General features: G+C 52.9%; 1 protein-coding gene across 2 annotated transcripts; it reads left to right on the forward strand.

Moving 5' to 3' along the window:
- The first annotated feature begins 773 nt into the window (after positions 1–773).
- ZNF74 (zinc finger protein 74) lies at positions 774–12105 on the forward strand. 2 transcript variants are annotated; one of them, XM_064480986.1, is made up of 5 exons: positions 774–1900; positions 2251–2336; positions 8496–8622; positions 9036–9080; positions 9556–12105. In XM_064480986.1, the coding sequence occupies exons 1-5, from the start codon at positions 1867–1869 to the stop codon at positions 11175–11177; spliced, it is 1914 nt and encodes a 637-aa protein (XP_064337056.1). In that variant the 5' UTR covers positions 774–1866; the 3' UTR covers positions 11178–12105. The 2 variants fall into 2 exon arrangements, with proteins under 2 accessions (XP_064337056.1, XP_031299062.1); XM_031443202.2 differs by having other exon boundaries at positions 777–1900; positions 9036–9131.
- Positions 12106–12501: the final 396 nt, after the last annotated feature.

A 12501-nucleotide genomic window follows, 5' to 3' on the forward strand; every position in this document is an offset into this window, starting at 1 on the left:
TGTTTAGCAGTTGACAGTGTTACTAAACTTTCTGTCATGACATAACAAAGTTTCCCTTCTCTCCAATTTCCAGAAACATTTTTCTGTCTTTCCTTTAAGTTCTCATCCAAACTCTCCTCAAGGACTGTCAGGCTTCTTCTAACAGACCCTTGAAAGGCATTTCTGCCTTCCCTACTGCTCTTCTCGAAGTCCTTCTGGCTTCTGCACTTTGTTGGTTCCAAAACTCCCACGTTTCAGTGTTTGTTTTCACAGCATCCTGTTTCCAAATACTGGAATTAGTTATCTGCATTAATGATATATATTACTTTTATCCAAATTTGTTATCTTTTCCTGCACAACAAGTTACTCCTAAATTAGTGATTTCAAACAATAATAAGCTTTGATTACTGCACACCACATCTGGCTCTCCTGTGTTGTTCTGGCTAAAAGTCTCTCATAAGGTGGTGAGAGGTCACCAAGGAGGAGGATCCACTTCCAAGATCAGTCCCTCTGTAGGTGGCAAATTTGTGCAGGCTTTGGTCAGGAGGCCTTGGTTTCTTGCTATGTGTCCTTAGGATGTAGTGTTGGCTTCCCCAGAGCAAGTGGTCCAGAAGAGCAAGGCTGAAGCTGCAATCAGTGTCTGTATGACCTAACGTGATGTCTTGCACACCATCATTTCCACGCTATTCCTTTTTCTCACACAAGTCAGCCCTCTTTGGTGTGGTTGGTACCACACAAGAGTGTGATTACCAGGAGACAAGATTCATAGGGGACTTACTGGAGTCTAGCCACCACAGCAGAGGATGCCTGGGCACAGGTTGTGACCAAAGCTGAGCCTGGGCTCCAAGTCAGGGAAGGTGGCAGTGTTAGAGCACTGTGTCAAGGTAGGGCCACTACCCATACATAACCTCCCTCCCCAGCTTCTGAGGGTGGACGGGGCCAAGACCACCTGGTCTGAGAGCAGGGCTGGGGCTCTACCACCTCCTCCCCAGGTGCCTAGTTCCTGGAGGGGCCGCAGGGGCGGGGGCCCCAGGAAACCCTTTGAAAGCCCATCACCACCTCTGGTGTCCCACAGTGATATGCCTGAGATATTTGTGCAAAAGTGGATGTGGGCTAAAGCCTCCCTACTCCACCTGGAGAAACTGACAGGACAAATCCATGTTCCCGGGCACCGCCTTCCCGATACCCCACAATTAGACACTCAGCAGTAACCCAGGATGCCCTACACCACACATACCACCACACACACCGTACAGCACACACACACACCGTACAGCACACACACACACACCACACACAGACACACACACACACACACATACCCAGATGCGTGCAGCAACAGGGGAGAGGGGCGGGGCCCGAGCGCAGGTTGTTGGCCCCTAAACTACACTTCCCAGAAGGCTGTACAACACTCTCGTCCAGGTCCGATGTTAAGGGCCTCCGGCCCAGACGCCCTCTGGGAACTGAAGTCCGCCCCTGCGCGACGCAAAGGCTCCCGGGAGTTGTAGTGCACGTTCGGACGGCGCAGGCGCACGTCCCACGACAGCCGACTGGAGCTCCTTTGTGGTGGCCGCGGTCCTTTTGTGGAGGCGGTGTGGCTCGGCCGCGCGTCCGTCCGGCGGTGGGTCGGTCTGCCATTGCGCCCCGGGCCTGTGTGCCGCCCACGGCACCCCCGGCTCCGAGAGGCCGAGCCCGAGGCCTGTCCGGCTCGCGCGGGCCCAGGAGGCGTGGGTGACGGGCCGGTGGGGCGCGCAGGATGGGGCGGGGGCGCCTGTGGAGCCCGCCCGACCCCGAGCTGGGGCGCCGACCGGCCTCACGGGGCTGCCCAGAGGTGTCCTGAGCGCCAGGAGCGGGCCCCACCCCGTGGCGGCCGCCGAGGAAGGCGCCATGGAGACCCCGGCCCCGGAGCCCCGGGAGACAGGTACTGCTGGGCCCGTCGGGCATGGGCCTGTGGATTTGCTCTCAGAGAGGGCGGCTGGTGTCCCAGAAGCGCCCCGGAATCAGGCCTCCTTCCTGGTCACTGTGGACAGCCGGGCTGATGAGGGGAAGGGAATGGCGCTGCTTCTCCGTCACGGGAGGGCCTGAGACGCTGGGTTGCGGAATTAGCTGTATCAGAACTTGCGGAGGCTGGGGCTCGTTCCCACCCACCTGCGGGGCGATACCTTCCTCCCCTTGATTCTCCCAGGGCCGGGGGTGCGTGGGCTTTAGCTCAGCCGGGGTGCCTGGCAGCTGTGGGCAGAACAGCCCCGTTAACTCATGTCTGCTTCCCAGCTCTCCCCTCTCAGGACCCTGCTCTTTCCCGCCAAGAGATTCCAGAAGATAAAATGGGTCAGGGTCTCCTGGAAGCCAGGTGCGAGGTGAGTGGCTGTCTTTTCTTCCTTTGAACTTCTGGTTTTTTACGAAGAGGGTTAGCACCATCCTTCCGCTGCCCAGGATGTCAGTCATCCAAGGACCCCCTGCCTGGGCGCCTGCTCTCAGTCCTCAGTAGGCTCTGGGCGTGGAAACAGCTCAGGGTGAAGGGACCCGGGTGACGCCCAGGTGTGCCCTGGAGATGATTGTCCCTTCCAGGCTGATTCAGTCCATCACTGGACTCGTTGCCCAGCACTCTGCCTGGAGCTCTGAGGAGTGGTTCTTGTGGCACCCAAGCAAGTAGGTGACAGCTCATGTGAGATCACTCATATCCATGTGCAGACCCAGGGGATGTCTGTGGTAGTTGGTCCTTGTTTGGAGAAGCTTTCTAGGATGGAACTAAGTAGAAGGGTGTGGAGCAGCTGAAGGAAGGGCTGCGTTGCAGCGCTGGTGTCAGAATGACGGTAGGGGGTGCGTCCCTGTGTCCTTTTCCTCTGTACCAGGCCCCTAACATGGGGCCTTCAGGGAAGAGCCTGCAGTTTTAGAGGATCCAGGGGCTCAACAGGGAATTGGCCTTAGGGCTGCTTCCACAGCTGAGTGAGGGGCAAACCCCTCCTTTTACAGACTTTGGGTTTTGCTCCCCGTTTTGTTCCACCATCTAAACCACCCCCACCCGTCAAATTTAGAAGGGTACGGTTGATAAAGACCGTGTGGGTGGTGAAAGATCTGGAGGGTTGAGGGTCTTTTGATTTATTTAGGCTTTGGCAATTCTGCCAGCCTTCCACTTGAAAGGTATAAATGGCTGTAAAACATGTAAGGTGAGACCTGCCCAGCTTTTGTATTATGCTAGGATGTTCTATAGTTCTGTAAAACACTTGGGAAACATAACAGGCACATGCAGTATGTGATCCTTCGTGGGTCATAGATCCAAAAGTTCTATCCCAGGCAATTTGGGAAGATTGAGGAAAGCTGAAAATGGATTGTGTCTTCGATTATATTGTATGAATATTTAATACGTGGGTGTGATGATGGTGGTTGTATAAGAATATCCTTAGGAGATAAAGCTGAAGAATGTAGGGTGGGATGTCACGATGTCTGCACCTTACCTTCAAGTGGTTCAGGAGAAAGTGGTGTGTGTGAGTGATCACCTCGAAGGGTCCTGCCCTTCATGTGGACAGATGTTACTCCTAAAATACCAGCTTCTTAGGTCTTTGAGTAACTGGCCCTCGTCTCCCAGCGGTCTCACACTGAGGGCGAGGGGTCTGCTCTCCTGGGTCATCCCCTGTGGTCTCTTCTGACTCGTCTGCTAGTTTCATTTCCACATCTGCTTTCGATTCCCACGCTCACCCCTTTTTGCTTCCTATCCTGCAGAATGAAGACATAGCAGACAGGGGCTTCTCCCAGTGGGTTAGGAATACTCCCCAGAAGGGCCTAAGCAAGGCTTAGGCCACGCTGAAGCCACATAACCTCTGACAGCCCTCCCTCACCAGCACCATATTCCGATGACTCTGGAGCTCTGTTTCTGCCCCTTTTCCTCCTCTCTCTGTCAGTGCCATCACCATTCAGCTTCATCCCTGCGCCCCTCACTAATGAGCATGTTCTCAGCATGTGTCCTCACCTCCACCTTCTCAGCTCCCTAAAATCTGTCTTATTCAGGTATAATTTATAGGCAACAGATTTCTCTCATTTTATGTAAAATTTGGTGAGTTTCAACAAGTGTATACAGGTTTGTAACCAGGGCCACAGTCATGATCCATCACCCAGAAAGTTCCCTCATGCCCATTTGCAGTTGATCTTTCCCACCTGTCCCTTGGAAACCACTATGATTTTGCCTTTTTAGGAATTTCACATGGAATTATGCGATATGCAGTCTTTTGTTTCTGACTGACTTAGCATGCTTTTGAGCTCATGTCCTTATGTGATCAGTAGCTTGTTCCTCTTGATTGCTGAGTGATGTTCCATTTGTGTTAGTTTTCTTGGGCTGGCACAGCAAAGTGCCACAGACTAAGTGGCGCAAACAGCAGAAATGTATTGTGTCACAGTTCTGGAGGCTGGAAGTCTGAGATCAAGGTGTCAGTAGGATTGGTTTCCTCTGAGCCCCTCTCCTTGGTTTGTAGATGGTGCTTCTCCCTGTGTCCTCTCATGGTCTCCCCTCTGTACGTGCCTGTCCAGATTTCCTTTTCTTATGAGGACACGAGTCCTGTGGTGTTAGGGCCCATCCTAATGACCTCATTTACCTTAATTACCTCTTTAAAGTCCCTGTCTTCAAATATAGTCACATTCTGTGGTATTGGAGATTAGGGTTCAACATATGAATTTGGGGGGAACACGGCTCAGCCCATAACACCGTTGTATACATACTCCACAATTTGTTTCTCCACTCACTAGCTGATGGACATTTTGGTTGTTTCCAGCTCTTGGCTATGACAAGTAAACCTGCTATAAATGTTCAAGTACAAGCACAGATGTGTGTTTTACTTTCTCTTGAATCATACCCAAGAGTGGAATTACTGAGTCAGATAGTAAGTATATGTCTAATTACTGATTGTATTGATCTTTGCAAAGATCCGTCTTTTGGTTTCACTGATTTTCTTTATTGCTGTTCTGTTCTCTATTTCATTCATTTATGATCCTTATCATTTCCTTCCTTTACTTTGTTTCTTAAGGTTGAAACTTAGATATTGATTTGACACCTTTTTTCTTATACAGCATTCAATGCTGTAAATTTCCCTCTAAGCACTGCCTTAGCTAATCCTACAGATTTTGTTACGTTGTATTTTCCTTTTCTTCAGTTCAGAATGGTTTCTAATTTTCTTTTCATTTCTTCCTCAACCATGTATTATTTAGGAGTGTGTTGTTTAATTCTAAGTATGTGGAGGATTTTCCAGGTATCTTTTATTATTTCTAATTTAATTATGCTATAATCAGAAAAGGAACTTAGTAAATTTGAAAAAATTCAAATCGTACAAAGACTGACTTTATTGCCCAGCATGAGGTTTATTTTGGTAAATGTTCTGTGTGCACTTGAAAAGAATGTGTATTCTGCTTTTGTTGGCTAGAGTTCTGTAAATGGCAGTTAAGATAAACTTGAATGATAGTGTTATTCAGTTGTTCTGTATCCTGACAGATTTTGTGCTTGTATATTCTATCAGTTATTAAGAAAGATTATTGTTGAAATCATCAAGTATAATTGTAGATGTGTCTATTTCTCTTGTCATTTCTATCATTTTTGCTCTATGTATTGTGAGGCTCTGTTAGTAGGTGCCTCTATATGATTCTTGTGAGCTCTTGATGTACTGTAATAATGATCACTACACATTCGTGTAATGGTTATTATGTAATGTCTATCTCTGATGGTGTCTGTGCTTTGATGTTAATACAGCTGTCTCAGTTTTCTTTTGATGAGTGTTTGCAGAGTATATCTCTTTCCGTTCTTTCACTTTTAGTCTATCTTTATATTTAAATTGGATTTCTGTAGCTGGCGTATAGTTGGCTCTTTTTAAATTCAGTTTGGGAATCTCTAATTTTTGTTTGGAATATGTAGACCATTCATGTTTAATATAATTATTGACATGGCTGGATTTACATCCGCCACTATGCTATTTGTTCTCTACATGTGTGGTATCGTTTTGATTTGTTTCTCCCTTAGTGCTTTCTTTTGAGGTAAATATTATTTTATACTTTTTTTTAAAAATTGCGTGTCTGTGTAGGTAATTAGATTTATTTATGTGTTTATTTGTTAATGGAGGTACTGGGGATTGAACCCAGGACCTGTGCATGCTAAGTACGCACTGTGCCACTGAGCTATACCCTCCCCATTTTATGATATTCTTAATTCTTCTGACTTTAGTAACTTGTTTCTCCTTTTAGTAACTTGATTGGTTACTGGACAGATTGAATTTTACTTTGTTGAGTGTTGGACTTAACGCCTTAAATATTTTTGGGATTTGTTCCGGGATGCAGTGAAATTGTTTAGTATCAGATCCTTCCAAGGCTTACTTTTAGGTTTTCTTAAGGTGGATCCAGAGAAGCCTTTTATCTCAGGCTAATGTTGCCTCGCTGCTGAGGTGGTGCCTTTCCGGGGACTCTGCTCGGTGTCCTGTACAGCAGGAGGAAATTCCTCTCTGAGTTCTCCCTGCAGCACGGTCCTCTATCCTGTGTCCATCACTGCTGGTAGGCGCTCAGTGGGCTCCCCCGCTGTTGCGGCTGCTCAGGGCTGGTGGGAACTGCCAGGTGGACCAGGCCCAGGGACCACTTTCCAAAGGGGGGGGGGTCCCCCGACAGCTGCCCAAGGTGGAGGGCCACCCCATTCTGGCCCTAGCTTGGTGCTCTGAGACCTTAAATATTTGGTGCCTGGGAAAGGGGCTTGCTGTTGCATTTTTCTTTTCTGGAACTCCTGCTGAGACTGAGCATCTCTTCCAGAGCTCAGCAGCCTTTGGGATTTCCCGTGAATCGTCTGCTCGTAGCCTGTGCCCATTTTCCTCTTATTTTCCTTTTTCTTAGTGATTTGGCAGAGCACTGTAGAGAAAACGTTAACTGTTGTGGACCAAATATAAATCTCCTTGTGGTTTCTGGGTTCCTGTCCCACTTAAAGTTTCTGCTGCCCAGGGTTTTATGGAGTGTCTCCCGGGGTCATCATGCTCAGACCCTCACTCCTCCAGAGCTGCACCGAGTGCCTGGCGGAGGAGAGGTGTCACCTTGGACCATCTGTTATTGGCATCTGTTTTGGGCAGCTCCAGCTGCCGTGACAAAGTACCACAGTCTGGGACCTAGACAGCAGAAGTGTATTTTCTCACAGTTCTGGGGTCTGGATGTCTGAGGTCAGGGGGCCAGCAGGGTCCGGGTCTGGTGTGGCCTCTCTCCCTGGCCTGCAGGTGTACCGTGTCCTCACTTGGCCTTTCCTTGGTGCACGTGGTGGGGAGGGAGACCTTCGTCTCATAAGATGCCAGTCCAGTGGGGTCAGGGCCCCTGTGGACCCCGTGTAACCTCAGTTACCTCCTCGAGGCCCTGTCTCCAGATACAGCCACACCGGGGTGAGGGCTTCAACAGATTTTGGGGGGATACAGTTCAGTCCACAGCATCAGGAGTAACTAAAAGTGTAAGCCTTTTTTAGAACTGAAGGTCAGCTCTCCAGTGACCAGAGAGGGTCCCTACTTTTCCTGACTGCCAGGGAGGTGTAGGCCTTGCCTAGAGGCGGGACACCACTCCCCTCGGCCGCCTGGGTCCCATTGCACATCCAGGGTTCCTGGACACACTGCTGGCCCACACCAGTCACTCCCCAGCAGATGCGAGGTAGGAACCCATTCCTCCCTCCCTGGGTTTATTCTTTGTTCTCACATCTATGCTGACGCCCTCTCTACAGCTCCAGACAGGCTCCTAGGGCACCAGCGTCTGTGGAAAGAACAGTCAGTGGCAGTGGTTTAGAACGCAGCTTGCCTGCGGTCAGAGCCCTGAGCCTTGAGCACTTATTTGCCGGGGTTAGGGGTGGTCCAGAGCGTGGAGACCGTGGGGCAGCAGCTGAGGGGGTTGGCAGGTGGTGAGGGGGTGAGGATCCTGGGGTTCCAGAGCAGGAGCCCGAGGGGAGTCACTTGGGGCTTTCCAAACTTGGAACTGGAATGACCAAGTTGGGGAGTTACCCTGAAACTGGTGACCAGTGTTGGGGAAGGTGGAGCAGGTTTGGGTGGGGTGGGCCAGGAAGCAGGGGTCCAGCAGGAAGAAGTGGGACAGGCAGGGAGGGCAGGGAGCAGCCATTGGTCACCTGGGCCCGGAACTCCAACAAGTGCAGGGTCTCCTTCCTTAGGGTGTGGTGATGGCTTCCTGGATGGGGTTGGGTCCTGCAGTGGTGACATCTGAATAGGGCTTTGGGTTCTTCGTGTTACATTTCAAGTTCTTTAAGTCTGGTGTCCTTGACCATGTGAAATATAGCTTCTTGCCCAGAACTTGTGACCACAGCCTCTGGTCCGTCTGCTGGCCCAGTTAGCCAGGCCCCACATGGCTACTCTTGGCCCAGTCGTGGCATGTACATCAGGGCTATGGGACAGATGGTGTCTGGATGGAGGGTTACCCAAAGTTATCCCTTTACTGCTGAGGTTCTCAGTCAGCGTTTGTCCAAGAACATAAGCAGAATCTCTCCCATCCTGGGTGAGAACGAACGTCTGTCATTCCAGGAATCGGTGACTTTCAAGGATGTGGCTGTGGACTTCACCCAGGAAGAGTGGGGCCAGCTGGACTCCCCTCAGAGGGCCCTGTACCGGGATGTGATGCTGGAGAACTACCAGAACCTTCTCGCCCTGGGTAAGACAGCTCCCCAGGCCACGGAGTCTGGGCATCTGCCATGCAGCAGGTGCTTGCCTGGGCTCTGGGCCCAGGCAGGATGCAGGCTTGTGGTTGGTCCCTGCCCCAAGCCCTAGTGGCATGGGTCTGTGCTGCCGCTGGCATCTCTGGAAGTGTGGCCAGTCCCAGGGTGGGGCCTAGAAGAGAGAGGGTTGTGGACAGGGCCCGGGAGCCCCACCTGCTCTTGAGGGGGATGTTGGTACCTGTGGAGCCCTCGGAGCACACACCTGTGTGGGTTCTGCCTCTGAGACCCCATCCCCAGGGCTGGCATCCACCTCCTGCTGCCGGCTGGGCTGTTTTCAGGGCCATCGGTCCCATTGGCTGGGTCTGTAGAGCCGCAGCACCCACAGCCTGCCACTTCTTCCTGTGAACAGGGCCTCCGGTCTGCAAGCCCGACGTGATCTCCCACCTGGAGCGAGGTGAGGAGCCATGGCGGGTGCCCAGAGAGGTTCCCGGAGGGGTGCGTCCAGGTGAGCGGGACGTGGCGGGGAGGACGTGGACCCCTCCCCACCACCCTCCTTCTGCTTCCCTTTCTTCCTTACTTGAGCACTGGCTACGTGCCAGGAACGGTGCCGGGAATACGGCAGGGAAGAGCACACACAGAGCAGCTGTCTCCTGCTGGTGGGAGAAGCAGCATCTGGCTGGCTGATCCACACGTGGGGCTGCTAGTTGTAGGCGACTCCAGAGCCCAGGAGTGGCTCCTCCCCCCCACCCACCAGGCTCCTTATCCTGTTCCTTCCTACCTGCTCGTGCTCCCCTCAGCTCAGCCCCAGCCCCCTCGCCCGCTGGGTGTCTGCTTTCTTCTGCACCCTGCTGTGCTCTGGGTCAGAGCTCAGACCTGTCCTGGCACCGCGCCCACCTGCCCTCAGAAGACTGTGTCTCTGTCTCTTATAGAGCGGGGGCCCAGGCCTGAGATCGGGGAGCTGTCACCTCAGCAGCCGGTCATTTACAAAGAAGAGCCTTCGTGGGAGCCTGTCTCGGAGCAGGTGGCGCCGTCTGATCTCCATGTCCTGAGTCTGGGTGATGGTGGCGCTTGGGGTGGCCTGGTGACTGCTCTGTCATGTGACGAGGCTGTGCTCTGGAGGCCCGTGCCCGCCAGCGCTGAGGACATTTCCACGGAGGAGCGCTGCCAGGGTCACAGGGTGTCTGAGAAGGACATTCGCCCGAGGTGCGCCATCCCCACAGCAGGAGGCTCTCTGGACGGACACGCAGAGAGCTTCCCACCCAGCGGGGCCGGGAGCTGGCGGCAGAGACCCGGCAGGGGGAGAAAGTCCAGTGGGAAGGAGCCGCCCACCGGCAGGCGGCGGGGCAGTGGGGAAGGGGCCAGCGTCTTCGCGTGCGGAGACTGCGGAAAGGCCTTCCAGCAGAGTGCAGCGCTGGCACTGCACCGGCGCTGGCACACACGGGAGAAGGCCTACAAGTGCAGCGAGTGCGGCAAGGCCTTCACCTGGAGCACCAACCTCCTGGAACACCAGCGCATCCACACCGGTGAGAAGCCCTTCTTCTGCGGCGAGTGCGGCAAGGCCTTCAGCTGCCACTCGTCCCTGAATGTGCACCAGCGCATCCACACAGGCGAGAGGCCCTACAAGTGTGGCGCCTGCGAGAAGGCCTTCAGCTGCAGCTCCCTGCTCAGCATGCACCTGCGCGTCCACACTGGCGAGAAGCCCTACAAATGCGCCGAGTGCGGCAAGGCCTTCAACCAGAGGACGCACCTGACGCGACACCACAGGATCCACACCGGGGAGAAGCCCTACAAGTGTGCCGAGTGCGGCAAGGCCTTCACCTGCCACTCGTCCCTGACGGTGCACGAGAAGATCCACAACGGTGACAAGCCGTTCAAGTGCAGTGACTGCGAGAAGGCCTTCAACAACCGCTCCCGCCTGACGCTGCACCAGAGGACCCACACGGGCGAGAAGCCCTTCAAGTGCGGCGACTGCGGGAAGGGCTTCAGCTGCCACTCCTACCTCGTCGTGCACCAGCGCATCCACAGCGGGGAGAGGCCCTTCCGCTGCAACGAGTGCGGCAAGGCCTTCAGCTCCCACTCCTACCTGATTGTGCACCAGCGCGTGCACACCGGGGAGAAGCCCTTCGACTGCAGCCGGTGCTGGAAGGCCTTCAGCTGCCACTCGTCCCTCATCGTGCACCAGCGCGTGCACACCGGGGAGAAGCCCTACAAGTGTGGCCAGTGTGGCAAGGCCTTCAGCCAGAATCACTGCCTCATTAAACATCAGAAGGTCCACTCCGTGGAGAAGCCGTTTAAGTGCAACGAGTGTGGCGAGGTGTTCAGCTGGAGCGGCCCACTGGCGGAGCACCAGAGAGCCCACAACGAGGAGAAGCCCTTCGCCATCCAGTTGGACAAGCACTTGCTCAGCACCTACTATGTACCCGGCGGCCTGCTGGGCGCGGGGGGCTCGGGCGTGGACCCCATCGATGCCCTGGACATGGCTGAGCTCCTGTGCGTGGTCCCCCCCTCAGCCACCAGGAATTGCCCCCTGGGCAGCAAGCCTGGAAATTGACGCAGGAGGTCATCCCAAGGAGGCCCAGCTTCACGCACCTGCCTTAGGCAAGCACCTCTGAGAGGCCATCACCTCCCGGGAGGAAGATGCTGCAGGAGAGTTGAGGGCCGTTTGAGGATGTCCCGCCGTCCTGTTTTCCTTGGTGGGTTCGGAAGTCACTGAAAGGGGAGTGGATGATTTCTGCAGATAAAAAGACGGTATGTCAGCTGTTGTGTCCTTGGACAGCCTCCTGGCATGATTTCGATCAGGAGTTTCCTCTGTAAATTGTTACGTTAATGATGTTAAAAAACAAGAATTATGAACAGCATTACTTCCAAGTGAAGATTATTCTATTCCAGGATGGGGGAGTAATCTCGGATGGTGGGGGCTTGGGAAAAAGTGAACTTCCTGGACTCAGCTCACTTACGTAGCAGCCGCCAGAGAACCCAGCCCAGCATCCGAGGAGCCAGGTCTTGATACAACAGCATCGTGCCTGGCCACCTTGTCTGTGGTGGGAAAGTGGGACACACAAGTACGTGCATCTGGGAGAGAGGGGTCTGGAAGCACGCTGTCACCCCCGGCTGGCAAGGCTGCCTGCAGGGCCTCTCTGTGGACCATGCAGCTCGGCTTCCCTGCCCCGCCCCGCCTGGCCCCATCCCGCCCGAGGAGCCCCTCGAGGACTCTCACCCCCGTGCTCTCGCAGAGGCGGAAAGCGTGGTCTTCTGGGGCTTGTCACGCTTGAAGCGTGTCATTTCTACTCAGTTCTAAGCAGGTATAAGCTGTCTTCTCAGTGGTGATACTTCACACTTGTATAGAGAGTGCTATAGTTTACGAAATGCTTTTTAGTATACTTTTTAAATTGTGGAGGCAAAGTAACCACATTTCAGGAAATACAGAATTAAGGGGGAACTACCCATAATTCTTAATAAAACAGCATTTCACGCTTTGATATGTTACTTTCTGGTTTTTACATATAGCCTTTTTCATTAGTTTAAACACGGTATATATACAGTATAGCATTTTAGTCTTTTTCTTCCTCTTAGCTGCATAGCAGAATCTTTTCCCAAGTAGCTGCACTGTCTGGGGCTGTAATTCCAAATGGAGGCCTGGCATTCTGTTAGGTATTCTTCTCTGGGCTGTGGAAGTTATTTCTATGTTTTCACTATTATCAGTCATTCTTCATGGAGCATCTTTCTGCATTACACGACTTTAGCATTTTTTTAGAGCAGATTTCTAGAAGTGAAAATTGTGAGCTAAGGGAACGAACAGCGTACGGAATCACTTCAGTACGCTTCTGGTTGTGTGCTGGGCGTACCGTCTCAGCACGGACAAACAACGGTGGCGG

The sequence above is a fragment of the Camelus dromedarius genome, chromosome 31 (assembly GCF_036321535.1).
Source record: "Camelus dromedarius isolate mCamDro1 chromosome 31, mCamDro1.pat, whole genome shotgun sequence".
NCBI lineage: Eukaryota > Metazoa > Chordata > Mammalia > Artiodactyla > Camelidae > Camelus > Camelus dromedarius.

Bases quoted from the DNA above. Each gene is read 5' to 3' on its own strand.
- ZNF74 (XM_031443202.2), top strand. From the start codon at position 1,867: ATGGAGACCCCGGCCCCGGAGCCCCGGGAGACAG. The intron at 8,623-9,035 runs GTAAGACAGCTC...TCCTGTGAACAG, and splicing joins CCAGAACCTTCTCGCCCTGG to GGCCTCCGGTCTGCAAGCCC. The intron at 9,132-9,555 runs GTGAGCGGGACG...TGTCTCTTATAG, and splicing joins TCCCGGAGGGGTGCGTCCAG to AGCGGGGGCCCAGGCCTGAG.